General features: G+C 41.7%; 1 protein-coding gene across 2 annotated transcripts in view; it reads left to right on the plus strand.

Moving 5' to 3' along the window:
- The first annotated feature begins 7874 nt into the window (after positions 1–7874).
- Positions 7875–13183, plus strand: part of LOC138015510 (telomeric repeat-binding factor 2-interacting protein 1-like) — a 40806-nt gene continuing 35497 nt past the window's right edge. For both annotated transcript variants that reach the window (XM_068862576.1, XM_068862575.1), the window contains exons 1-4: positions 7875–8012; positions 9850–9896; positions 10759–10866; positions 12738–12818. In XM_068862576.1, coding sequence (XP_068718677.1) covers positions 7887–8012; positions 9850–9896; positions 10759–10866; positions 12738–12818 — 362 coding nt within the window. In that variant the 5' untranslated portion in view covers positions 7875–7886. The remainder of the gene's footprint in view (positions 8013–9849; positions 9897–10758; positions 10867–12737; positions 12819–13183) is intronic.

A 13183-nucleotide genomic window follows, 5' to 3' on the forward strand; every position in this document is an offset into this window, starting at 1 on the left:
AAGTTTGGCGGCAACTTTGTGCCTGCTAAGTGCCTTACTGATTTTCGTTCAGCCTTTTCTTTAATTGATGTCTGGCGCAAGCTTCATCCGAGATTGTGCCAGTGCACATGGTTTCATTCGGATTTTTCAATTGCTTCGCGTTTAGATAAATGTTTTGTCTCTAAGAACTTCATGTCTTCGTGTTTTTTCCGACCATGATTTTGTTTGCCTTTCCTTCCAGCCCACTAGGAATAACCTCCGTGGTCCTGGCATCTGGAAGTTTAATAATTCACTTTTGAACGATGATGTGTTTTGCGACTATATTTCGAATTGTATCAATCATTTATCCAATTACTTGCAACACTTTCCATCGTTTAAAGTTTGGTGGAACTTTTTTAAAAACTCTACGCGGCTCTGAGATAATTTTCTTTGCCAGGGAAAAGAGCAGGGATCTCTCGCACGAGCGTGTTCTTTACGTTAACCGGATTATTAAGATAAAACTTCAGCTTACTTCTGGTAATCCCTCAGTTAGTCCTGAAATTTCCGAGCTCGAAAATAAGCTTAAGACTCTTACCTTGGAAGAGTTAGACGGTTCTAAAATCCGTTCTAGAGTTCAGTGGCTTGAGGAGGGAGAAAGGCCTACTCGATTTTTCTTTAAGCTTGAACGTGAACGCTTTGAGCGTAATATTGTTTCCTCTATAATCATTAGCTGTTGTCCTTCAGTAGCATTTTGTGGTTAATAATTCCAAGTTCGAGTGAGGCCTAACACTACTGTGACGTTTTTATGCCCAATTATTCCATCAGAGGTCGTGGGTTCAAATCCCACCCTGGTCAGAGTTTTTCTCTGTCCTTGTGTGGGCCCAATTCCAATACTAGGGTTGATCTCTGATGGAATAATTGGGCATAAAAACGTCACAGTAGTGTTAGGCCTCACTCGAACTTGGAGTTATTAACCACAAAATGCTACTGAAGGACAACAGCTAATGATTATCTAAACTAGGCTTGGGCCGAGCCGAATTTGTCCTTGTGAATAACATCTCACATACCCACGGCCTGCTCCCGTTCTGGCCTTGTAGCTCAGTCGGTAGAGCGGCGGTGATCTAATCCGAAGGTCGTGGGTTCAAATCCCACCCTGGTCAGAGTTTTTCTCTGTCCTTGTGTGGGCCCAATCCCCCGACAACGGTTGACCTCCGATCGAATAATCGCGCATAAAAGCTTCACCGTACTGTTAGGCCTCACTCGAACTTGGAATTATTGTTTCTTCTATTCTTAATTCTGATGATGTAGAGGTGTTCACGCGTGAAGAAATTGAGCGTGCGCCCGTGCGCTTCTATTCAGATCTTTTCACTGATGAGCCTATTGACGCGTTTTTTAAACAGCGTTGTTTAGAACCCGTTGAAAAGTCCCTTTCTCCCTCTCAACGCGCTTTGTGCGAGGGATCCTTGTCGCTTGACGAATTAACTAACTCTGTTAAGAGTCTTAATACCGGGAAGTCACCGGGATCTGACGGACTATCATTTAAATTTTATCATCATTTTTGGGAGACTTTGGGTCCCCTTTTACTCCGTGTTTCTAACCAGTGTTTCTCCGATGGCGAGCTGTGTGGCTCAATGAAAGGTAGCGTCACTCGCCTTATTTTTAAGAAGCGTGGTTATATTAAGCGCTTAAAAAACTGGCGGCCCATCTCTCTTTTGAATGTGGACTATAAGATTATTTCTAAAGCGATCATTTCTTGTCTTTTCAAAGTTCTTGAATATGTTGTCCACCCTGATCAGACTTGCTCCGTTCCTGGCCGAAGTATTTTTTCTAATGTTACTCTTTTGCGTGATGTTTTAGACTACATTCAACGGACGGATGAATCCGCAATCCGCAATCCGTCAGCCTTGACCAGGAGAAAGCCTTTGACTGTGTCAACCGTTCCTTTCTCTCGCATCTTCTCCAGGTTTATGGTTTTGGACCCGAGTTTTGCCGGTGGATCTCAGCATTTTACAATATTGCCTTTGTGCAGATTATCTTAAACGGTTTGCTATCTCAGAAGATTTCTCTTACGCGTGGGGTTCGTCAGGGGGACCCTTTGTCTCCCTTACTTTATGTCCTTTGTGTTGAGGTATTAGCGTCCCTCATTCGCCGTTGCCCAGAGGTTGAGGGGTTCCTCCTCCCTGGTGCGACGTGGCGGCAAGCACGTGTTCGCTTGTATGCCGATGACCCTACGACTGTACTCAAGGATCTTCGATCCTTGTCTTATCTTTTCAGCTGTGTTAATGTCTATGAAAGGGGCACCGGTGCTAAACTGAATCGCGCCAAAACTGAGGCAATGTGGATGGGGGCCTGGAGGTTTCGTTCTGATGAGCCTTTGGGCCTCACCGGGGTTAAGAAAATGAAAATCTTGGGGGTAGTGTTTGGCACCATCCCTACAGAGCACTTTAATTATCAGCCTAAACTTGAGAAACTGGAGAAATCCCCCAATCTCTGGAAGTCGAGATCCCTATCCCTTACCGGTAAGGCTCTAATTTTCAATACACTTGGTTTGAGCAAGCTGCTTTACCTTGCCAGAGTTCTTACTCTTCCAAAATGGGTCATTGCGCGGGTTAATGCCTTGATCTGGCCCTTCCTATGGGGCTCAAAAATGGAGACGGTGAGTCTTAACAATTGCTTTTTGAAATTGAAATTAGGGGGTGTCAATCTTGACAATCTCGCCTTAAAGGCCCATGCAGGCTTTGAGATTGGCGGGGATGGCCTAAGTGCTTAATTTCCCTGATGATTCTATTTTTTTTCTATGCAAATACTTTTTGGGGCGTCGCTTGTCCTCCCTGCGTCCAGAATGGTCTTCCTTACGCGATAACTCTTCTCCCAGTGCTTCTTCTCCAACTCCCTTTTACGAAGCCTGTCTATCCAGGGTGGGAGACAGTGCCCCAGTTTGTAAAACCTTGTATCAAAAGCTACTTTCAATGAACTCATCCCCACCAATCTTGCCGCGTCAATGGTCCCAGGTCATTGGGCCAGGGTTCTCCCTCAATGGTCATTGGTCTCTCGTCCGGGACCCCTTCAATAAGACCCCTTCAATGCTTGGTAAGCAGTTTGTTGCAAACCTTTTAACAGTTTTTTTTCTTCCGCTGGCCCTCTCTTAGTGCTAAGAGGGCTCGGCTCGCGCGCCATTTGACGAAATCCATTCTTTGTGGCATTTGGACCTTTCGAAACAGGGCCACTTTCTGCAATCATGGCAAAGAAGACCACCGTGCTATCATTTGCTATGTTTCCTGTGATCTTAAGCAGAGAGTCTTCTTGGATTATAACTCTTTTTCTGAATTTCGCTTCCATTATGTTTGGGTCTTGAACGGTTTTTGTGCCATGGTGAATGGATTTCCAAATATCAATATTTAGAAGTACATCTGGGTCATAGTTTCCATTTGTCCGTGCGCTGTTCGCGGTGTCCACAATCCGGGGATCTCTGCAGGAAATTTGCTCTGCTCATGGACTCTGCTGTTAGGGCCCCAGGCCCTTGTGGCTAGCTGCCTACTCCGGCTCTTAGTTTCTAGTGACTTTTTTGTGCTTTTTAATTTGTAATTGGCATGCGTTTTTATTGTGAATAAAGGCTGTTTTCATGAAAAAGAAAAAAAAAAAAAAAAGATGTGTGATAGTGGTCAATTGGCTTTTTTGTTTATTTTTTGGGCCCTGTCCTAAGTACCTGCCGGGAAGGAACGGCGTGGGCCCAACCCTGTATTGAGTTCGCCATGCCGTCCCTTCGCTGTCCGAACAGTGTGGTATTACGGTTCCCAGAATCGGTTTATAAGAAATATGGCTCGTCGGATGTGCTACCACGTTTCTTGAGTGTCGTGGATGCCGAAAAGCTTACAACTGTTCAGTTTTTGCGGGGCGGCCGTGTTCGTCTGACGTTTAAGGATCGGGCTTCATGCGATGATCTGATTTCGTCTGGTCTTGTTTGCGGTGATGTTCAAGTACGTGTTGTCCGTGCAGATTTTCGGTTCCGTGTATGTTCGTGATTTGCCTTCCGAAGTTTTAGATAATGATGTTGAAACTTTTTTCGAGTCTTACGGAGAAGTTCTGTCAGTCCAGCGCAGTACCTTTGCCAACTTTCCTGCACTCTACAACGATAACCGCGTCGTTGAGATGGCCTTAGACCTTGACATTCCCTACTACGTTACGATCAGTGATTATAATTGTCGTGTTTGGTACGCCAGCCTGTCCGTTGTGTTATTTGCCGTGAAACTGGTCATCGTGGTTCTTCCTGCCCTCTCTCTGGTCTGTGCCGGCGCTGTCTTCAGCCCGGTCACTCCTCCTCCTGAGGAAGCTTCTTCTGAGTCTTCCGAGGTGGAGAAAGACGATGAAATGTTGTCTGGGGATGACGAGACTATTGCCTGGGCAGCTCCTTCTCCTTCCTCTTTTCCTGTTGCTGTTCCAGGTGTTCCTTCTCCTGTTTCTGATGTTCCTGCGTCTGATGTTGGTTCCGCTCTTGATGTTCCTGAAGTTCCTGTTTCAGTTCCTGACGTTTCTGCTGAAGTCCCTTCCTCTGTTGTTCCTGCATCGCCTGTTCCACCTGCTCATATTTCTGATGTTCCTTCTTCTGTTCCTGTTTCGTCTGCTGCTTCGGTGCCACCTGCGGTTTCGTCCGTTACCACGGTTTCAAGTACTCATCGTGATAAAATTGATCCTCTTCTTCTTTCTGCTTTAGGCGAACTGTCTCATGATGATGTAGTTTGAAGTGCCAAGGAAGGTGTTTCTGATTTTGTCTCGCACTAATGAATAACCACAGTTTACCTCCTGATTCCCGTCATTATATGATTAACTATGTTTTTCGTGTTCAGAAGAAGTTCTCTAAGAAGTCATCCGGATGTGAAGAAGCCTGCAAAGCGTGCTCCTGCTAAATTGCTGGACTCTGAGGGTCCTTCTGCTCGCAGGCCGACTCGGCCGGATCGCGTGCCATCTAAGTGAATCTCCATTGTGACTTTACTTGGGTTTGATTTAGTAGTTTATTTATTGTGATATTGATGTATATAGGTGTTTTTTTTACTTGTGAATAAACTCCTTGTACAAAAAAAGCTGTCCTCGGCTGCTAATTGACCGGGTGAAATGGTTGTACGCATGCGTGATGTGCTGGCCACACCGGGTTGGTGTTAGCGTGTGTCACCTTGCTTTCATTGTTGATACTAAGCAAACGTTTGTATCGTTCCTTGCGCTTTATTTTCGCTAAAGTTTTAATTTATCGTTTTTATTTCAACTTTGGGCTTTAACAATGAAGTGTTGCAGGTTCCAAGAATTAGGGAAATCAATTAAAGATAAGCTTTTAAAAGGTATTTTAAGAGTTGACTTATGTCTTAAGAACTCTGCAAATACACAGCATTAGATTTCGGCAAGTTTATCAAGTTTCTTTTTTCTCAAAATCACGCTTGAAATTTGGGGATGCGGCTCAGACATGGGATTCTAAGTCCTGCCAGTTACGCAGGCTTAGATAGCACCGACTTCCTGGAATCAATCAGATGTCGTTATTTCTAGAGCTGAGCAAAAGGATATCGTCCTCAGTTGATTATATTGTTCACTCTTAGGACTAGTCGCGTAACTGCGCAAGTCAGTTTATTACTTAGGAGCCTCAGTTAGGAGAAAGTTTACCGTAAGGATAGAAAAGCGCAAGCGACTGTACCAGATGGGTACTGTTTTTTTTTTATATATTAAAGCTTCCTAATCTGCCTTATTGCTTCACTCAAGGCTAAGCAAAACCACTCGCAACGCAAGACACGAGATGCTTGCCATCTTTATAAAATTTTTCTTCACAACCCAAAACATCGGCATAGTGTTAAAATGTGATACGCCAAATATATATGGTAATATTTATTCAGTACTAAAAGCCATACAGATTATAGGCCAACCTCCTGTCGTCAAGGTTTACGCTCTTTGTGAACCCATCTTTTCTGCTACAGTTAATGTGACATAGACAAACGAAATGTTCGGCACCAATACCAAAACATATAAATAATCAAGTTTTGAGCAAAACAACAGAATTTCCCTTTGATTTTAACTATGCAAATGCAGATTACCCCCCCACCCCCCGAACTGACAAAAGTGCATCAAAACCTATTGCTCGCCATTTCAACATTCCGAACCACTCACTCCTCCCTTAAAGGGAGAGTATCACGTAGGCTTTGGTAGATTGTGCCCGAAAAAAAAAGCATATTATGCTTTTAGCAGTACTCATATTTTTTTAGAAATTATGCCAAAATTATGCTATTTTCTGAAAATTATGCTCTCTGTCACCGAAATTATGCCACTTAGATCTTGAGTAAAATAAAGATCACCAGTAGCTTAACTCTATCAATTCTGACTTTAATGAACTTTCATATAGTCCACCTTCAAGTCTTACAGTCTTTAGCATCGCAAATACGCATGTGCGTACCTTAAAAAGCCAAATGATTAACAAATGCTATCAAAATCAACCGTTTCTGGGTTCAGAATCCGGGTCAGAAAGTTTTAGCCCGCATACTTGTTTTAGACGCCATCCAAGCAGAGCCCTCAGTTCAATACAAAGACAACTATGCATGTTGTTAATCTATGTGTTATCGGTTATTGTGCTGAAGCAGTACGCAAGCCTGTAAATAGTCCACGAGAGCATGCTCTTGTGAATCGTTAAACAATGAGTTAAGAATAGAGAATACTCGTTCAGCGGCTGCAGACGAGGGCTGCACCAGCAGAACCTTCAAAACTGCAGAAGACCAATGGGGTAGGTTATCAGATTATTGGTCGCTGGAAGTGCTGGAAGTACATGTCCTCGAGGACGACGCCATCTTTGATCTGTGGCCTGAGGGGCCAAGCCGCCGAGCCATACGCGTGGTGGCTTGAGGAGAGTCATGCACAGGAAAACCATATTTGACCATGGGCCTTAGCACATACCTCAACATTTTCCAAAAATAATACAGAAATAAAACACAAACTGAATTATTCTAGAACTATTATTGGTTTTTTTGTTTTCAACGCATAAAAGCTCGGATTATGCTAGCAGTGCTAAACTGAAATAAAGGCTTAAAATAATACTCGTTTTGCTAAATTATGCTTAAAATTATGTTAGCACAATCTACCAAAGCCTAGTATCACGGTATTGCTCATGAATATCATCATTTATAAGCCAATTGAAAGCGACGTTATAATTTACACGTACGGGTAAAAATGTCTCGATTATTAAACGATCACTAATGAGCTGCTTTTGATTGACTGAGATTTGGATGTTGTTTTCTTTTTACGGACCATGTGCAAAGTTTAAATACCGAGATTGATGCTGTTTTTTCTTAGATAATTCTGATCTGTTTACTGCTGCGGACATACCTCTTACTAACCGAGTTCGAGGTCCGTACTGTAAGTTACGGACCGAGTTTTTAACTTACAGTAAGGACCGAGAAAACGAGGTTAGTAAGATATTTATTATATCTCTGAGGTTAACCGGCGCGCGGGCAAGGAAACTAGTCAAAGTGAAGCGGAAGGTTCAACTGCCACAAAGAATGCCGTGCCAAAATCCCAAAAACTAAATCTTCTTGGCTGTTAAGTTTGAAATAGTTGCTTGCAAGATTCAAACAGTTTTCAGTAGAAGTTTATGCAACAGAAATGACATGAAAAAGTCGCTAGATCATGTTTTGTCGAAATTTTAAATTTAGCGGGCTGTACAGCGGGCCGTACTGTAGAATACGGCCCGCTAATTTAGCCAATTACAGCGCGCGTACTATCTGAGAGATATAATCAAATTTAGAAATGTCAGCCGTTTCATAGCTGTTAACGGTGTCAATTCGACCATAGATAGCATGTATAAGCGCCCTGGCCCTGTAGATAGTCAAGACCGCGGCCGTGGGCGACATACCATGTGCCATACACATAGTCCATATCAAAGGGCGCGACGACTTAATTCCAACATGGCGGACAGCAGTAAATTTCAATTTCCAAAGTGCTCCACACTATTTTTGACTGAAGATGGATCACCGATGGTCTTTTACATGATACCTTGCAGTATGAAGACTAAGCTAAGACCACTGATAGATGTAAGTCTTTTTAAAGAAGCGCCAACATGGCGTCTTGCTTTTTTTAGTAGATGAATTTGCAGAATAAGCTCAACTAGATTACGGAAATATCCCGTGCACCGAAACTTTGAGACGGTGTTTAATTTAATTTTTTTCTCCTGGAGTATCTCGCTTTCTTTTCTTTATTTTATTTATTGAATTTTTCGTGCGTGACATCGGAAAATTATGTTTCTTGCCCGCAAATTACTCGTGGCAGCATGTGCTCTATAGACAGAGCTCTATACATGTAGCTACTGTAACAGGAATAGCACAAGTAAATTAGCTTGGTTTTTCTGTTGAAGGTTACACACACCATACTTTAGTTATTCCATGATAATGGAATAAGGGGACACTGAAACATGCAGACTGCAGACTGTGCAGACCGTCTGTAAAATGAAAATTCGGTTAGCCTGAATTAGGTCTAAATAACATTCAGGTTAGCCTGTTTATGGTTAGCTCTCAATAATAGTGAGGGTAAATGATATTTTAGAATAAAATAGATGTTAATGCTGGTAAGCAAATACTGGGCAGCGCCTGGGAGGAGAGCGTGACTTCCCATCACGTGACTACCTTATTTGGCTCTTTCATTCATCCCGCCATGCGAGCCTTCTCAGTTTGACATTTCCAAAGCTCAACTAGTTCTGTTTTTTCCATTCAGCAATTTAATCCCTCCCTTCCGCCCGTTTTGCTTTCTGGTTCTCTTGTATTTTATTTTATTTTTTCCTTATGAGCTTCTGTAACCTATTTAATAGTTCTCATAAATAAAATATGGGCGGGGAATTGCTGCCTGCGGCACCCCTTCAGCCCTGTGCTGAAGCCCCGTTAGGGAGGGGGCATATTGTTACTTTGCTGGACTGGGTTAACTTAGCCCCAGGACATTATGCCAGCAACTATGCCCGCCTTGCAATACAGGCATGAGGCACCCCCTCAGCTAGTTGCCGAGGCCCCTCATCCGGTGGTCCATACCGGCGGTGGGTATTATCCGTGCCTTGCCAGTACATTCCCTGCCCCTTGTTTACGCCCAAGTTGTGTGTATTGTCTTTTATTGGGCACCAAAGCATTAACACCATATTTTACCCCTGGTCTGCAAGGTCTGCACAGTCTGCAGTCTGCGTTTTGGCATGACCGTGGAATAAGGGGCCTGGTATTCTATTAATAGACAAACTGTCTTAACTAATAGCTAAATTAACAAATCGAAAGTGGTTCAGCGTTGTCTGTACTCTTATCGACAATGATATTCGTCATCATAGTGGTCAAAATATCACTCGTTAGGTGCAGCCACAATATTCAACACCAAAGAAAGTGTTTATTTCAGAGCACGACCAAAATCATGACACAAAGAAAGAGCAAGTGTTGTCGATAACTTTCTCGCAGTTTGATTGGTTTGTTTCCAAAAATGAGCATCCCTGATTGGCTATTATATTGCGTGACAAATTGATGCGAGCATGATGCAAGTAGCATTATCTAGACTCTTATCAACAATGGCAAATTAGCCAATCAGATTGCAAGATTACAAGCAATTGTGGCAAAAATTAAATTTTTCTCTCAACATAGGGATGCTATAGGCTTTTCAGTTTACTTAGCTGGTTCCATAACCCATTGACTCCTGGGGGTACCTCATTGATGAGTAAAATCACTTGGCGTTAGACAGTAAAATACTACAAATGTAAGTATGGTCGGTTTAGGGGTGAATGGGTTAATAATTTGTAACGTGACTTAATGTTGATTGGACTTTTACATGATGCCCTATATTAGAAAGAGTTTTGGTTGAGTGATTGAATTGAAAGGGCTTTATTGTTCCTTGTTTTCTGTCATTTAGCATGGAGGAGGTGAATTATCCAGCAGCATTTCCTCCAATTCTATAAAGTAAGTAACTCAGTTGAAATTAATCCTGTGCACATTGCTCACTACTGATATAAAAATACTTAGGCAGGTTTCATTTACCAGTCATGGGTATGGTACATGTATATTAGTGCAGTAAAGAGTTAAGATTGTTTCAGCAGTGTTAAACCGTGGTCAACCAGTGAAACTTACCTACATATGACCTGTATAATTATGACTCCTGCCAGAAAACTCAGCTTTATAGCAAAGTGTGAACAATGTTTATTCTACTCAGTGAAACTTTTTGTTCTTCTGAAGTTTATGATTTAATAAGAAAAGTACACATAGCTGACATAGGTAAATTACATGTAGACAACACTAAATTTGATATAATTATTAAAATTAAATGTATCATAGCTCTAAATAGATGGAAATGTAACTCTCAGAAAGTGGTAGGTCCACTAATCTGAAGCTTCCCTCATACATGTAGGTCATGATCCATTGGGATCAGTTATTTCACCTGCAACCAGTTAAGCTTGAAGCAGTTCAAGTTTCCTGATACAACACGTTGCAACCATTTTGGCTGAGATGCATGTATAATTATGTACAATAACCCAGTTGGCAGCAGCTGGTTTCTTGGGGGCCATTCTGAAGATCCAGCAGTGTCCATTGTTTTTAAGTGCATTTATATGGAACTGGTTGAACAAGTTAGATAATCAAGCCAAACAAAAGAGTTTTTCCCTTAATAGTTCCCAGATGGGAACATTACGGAACAGAGCGGTCAAGCACTGTATCAAAAGTTAGAAGTGCTTTATACATGTATGTAGTATGTATGCAACACTGGGTTTCCCTATTGTGTAAATACAGCTGTAGATTGTATTTAATTTTGTTTACATGTAATTTGTAGGCTTGTAGACCCTGCTGTTGCTGGAAGCAATGCGTCTGGTTACATTTCTACAGAATACATATTTGATTGCATTAAGCATAATAAACTTCAAGATATAGAAAAGTATAGGTAAGTAAAGTTTCATGCATTGATTGTTTGTCAACTACTGTACACGTACTTTGCAGTCAACCCATTAAGGACGTTTGTGCCCATTGCTATGGCGCATTTTTTCGCACACATGTCATGCACACATCATTCATCGTAGACCACGAAGGTAAACACGATGCTTAAGGCACAAACATTTTCCACAAGAATGGAACGTGAAAGAATGTGGCATCATGGGATAGCTGTAGACCCAAGTCTTTTCGGAACTGTCACGCCATCGCATGACAGTGCGAATAGACAATCGCTTTGAGAACTTCGCAGTGATTTTACTCTCTTGAATGCTCGGTGACCCTCATTTTTCTCTCTGTAGATCATTTCCTTTCCTGATTTTGTCCATTTTAACAAAAAATAAAAAAAAATATGCATGTGAAGTTACAAAAACGGTAATTATTTTGCCTTTTATGCTCTCGTGCGGGCGAACTTTTCTTTCTTAGACTTAGATGTATCGTTTTTTAAGGTCTATTTCACCTCAGAAAAAGACATCAGCTGCAAAAGTTTGTTTAGTTATATTAATTTAGTTACCTATTATCATGTCTTTTCACGGGCCGGAACAAAATTAATGACCCCAACAAATTGAACTGCTCTCAACTACGTGGCTTCATACATGTAGCTTGAGCAGTTGGTAGTGCATTACACTGGCATCATCGAGGTCGTGGGTTGGAATCTCTCTGGAGCCACCTGAATTTTTTTCGCGTGTCTATATGAGACAATTGCTTAAATTGTCTAAATGAGCGTGAGGATCATTTCTCTCTTTCATCTATAGCCTGCACTTCAAATAATATATGCAATTTAATATTCTTGTTTTTTGGAACTGAATGCAGAAAAAACTGAGAATGTTTTACTGATAGATTACCATGTCTTTAGACAGAAGTTGCATTTTGCAACATTGATTATTAATACAGTGTACATGTAGCTATTGTCGAGCAAAGAAATTCGTATTGGAAATTTCCCCTTTTTTTGTTTTGCTGGATGGGGCAGGTAAAAGGTAAAGTCTCTGTTACGAGCCTGAAGGCACCATTAAGGCCGGCGCTTATCTCTGGTTTCCGTAGCATGAAGCGACTAGGAGTATTATTTTATGCTCCCCCCTGGATTGGATGCTAGTCCATCGCAGGGTTACCCCCAGCATTACGCCGGTACCCATTTATACACCTGGGTGGAGAGAGGCACCGTGAGAGTAAAGTGTCTTGCCCAAGAACGCAACACAATGTCCCGGCCAGGCCCCGAACCCGGACCACTCGATCCGGAGTCGAGCGCACTAACCATGAGGCTACCGCGCCTCTCCCTGGATGGGGCACCAAGCTTTATTTCAGCTCTGCGCACAATGATGTAGAACGTGGTTAACGGCCTGGGTGGTTTGGAGTTCCCCTCCTACTTAAATGAAGAAACAGTAAATAACAAGACAATACCATTCAAAGAAATTAATTCATCTAAGCAGCTGATCCAACACCTATAAGTACAGCTGTACAGCTTTATAACAAGAAAAATAAAGGATTGGAACAATCTACCCGTGGGGACATTGAAGCTTTCAAGAGAGCTCTTTAGAGGCCACTTTTCAAATAAACTATTGTATCAGAGGATGATTCTATTTAATTGTAATAACTTTATTATATTTTATTGTTATTTATATACATGCATCTACTTTAAAAAAAAAAAAACATCCTCGGTGATGGATCATACCCTTTGTGGATTATTAATTTAGCTTTAGAAGCTTGGATGCTGAAAGAAAAGGAATCATTGGTAGTTAACATAATTATTGTCAGCTTTCATAGTTATTTAACCTTTTAAATCTTGGAAGAGTATCTCCTGATTAATTCAATCTTTGCAATATTTTGAAGGTTGAAATCCACTTCAAGCAATACAAACAAGGGACTGAAAAGTCAGGCAAAGGCAAGCCCATCAAACGTAAAAGTTTCAGGGTTAGTTTTGTTAAGTACTGCAAAGTTAGCTTGGCCAACTGATACGATAATGTCAAAGTTCAGAATGAGCAAAATGCGTAATACAGTATTTCAAACTATCACACATACTCATACATGTAAATGGACAATGTTATTTCTTTTCTTAATCACTCACCGAAAAACTGTGTCCCATTAATTAAACCTTTGATGCCTAAAATGGCCTAAACCGGCCAGACTCGTCAGTGGGGAACCCCCAGAAGTCAATCATTGGGTTAATGGCCATCTTCCCTCCTGGCTTCACCCTTTCACTCCCAAGAGTGCCACTTATAAATTTTACTCTGTCTAACAAGGGACGATTTTACTCGTCAATGGGGAACCCCTTGGGA

Source organism: Montipora capricornis, chromosome 9, assembly GCF_036669925.1.
Source record: "Montipora capricornis isolate CH-2021 chromosome 9, ASM3666992v2, whole genome shotgun sequence".
Classification (NCBI taxonomy): Eukaryota; Metazoa; Cnidaria; class Anthozoa; order Scleractinia; family Acroporidae; genus Montipora; species Montipora capricornis.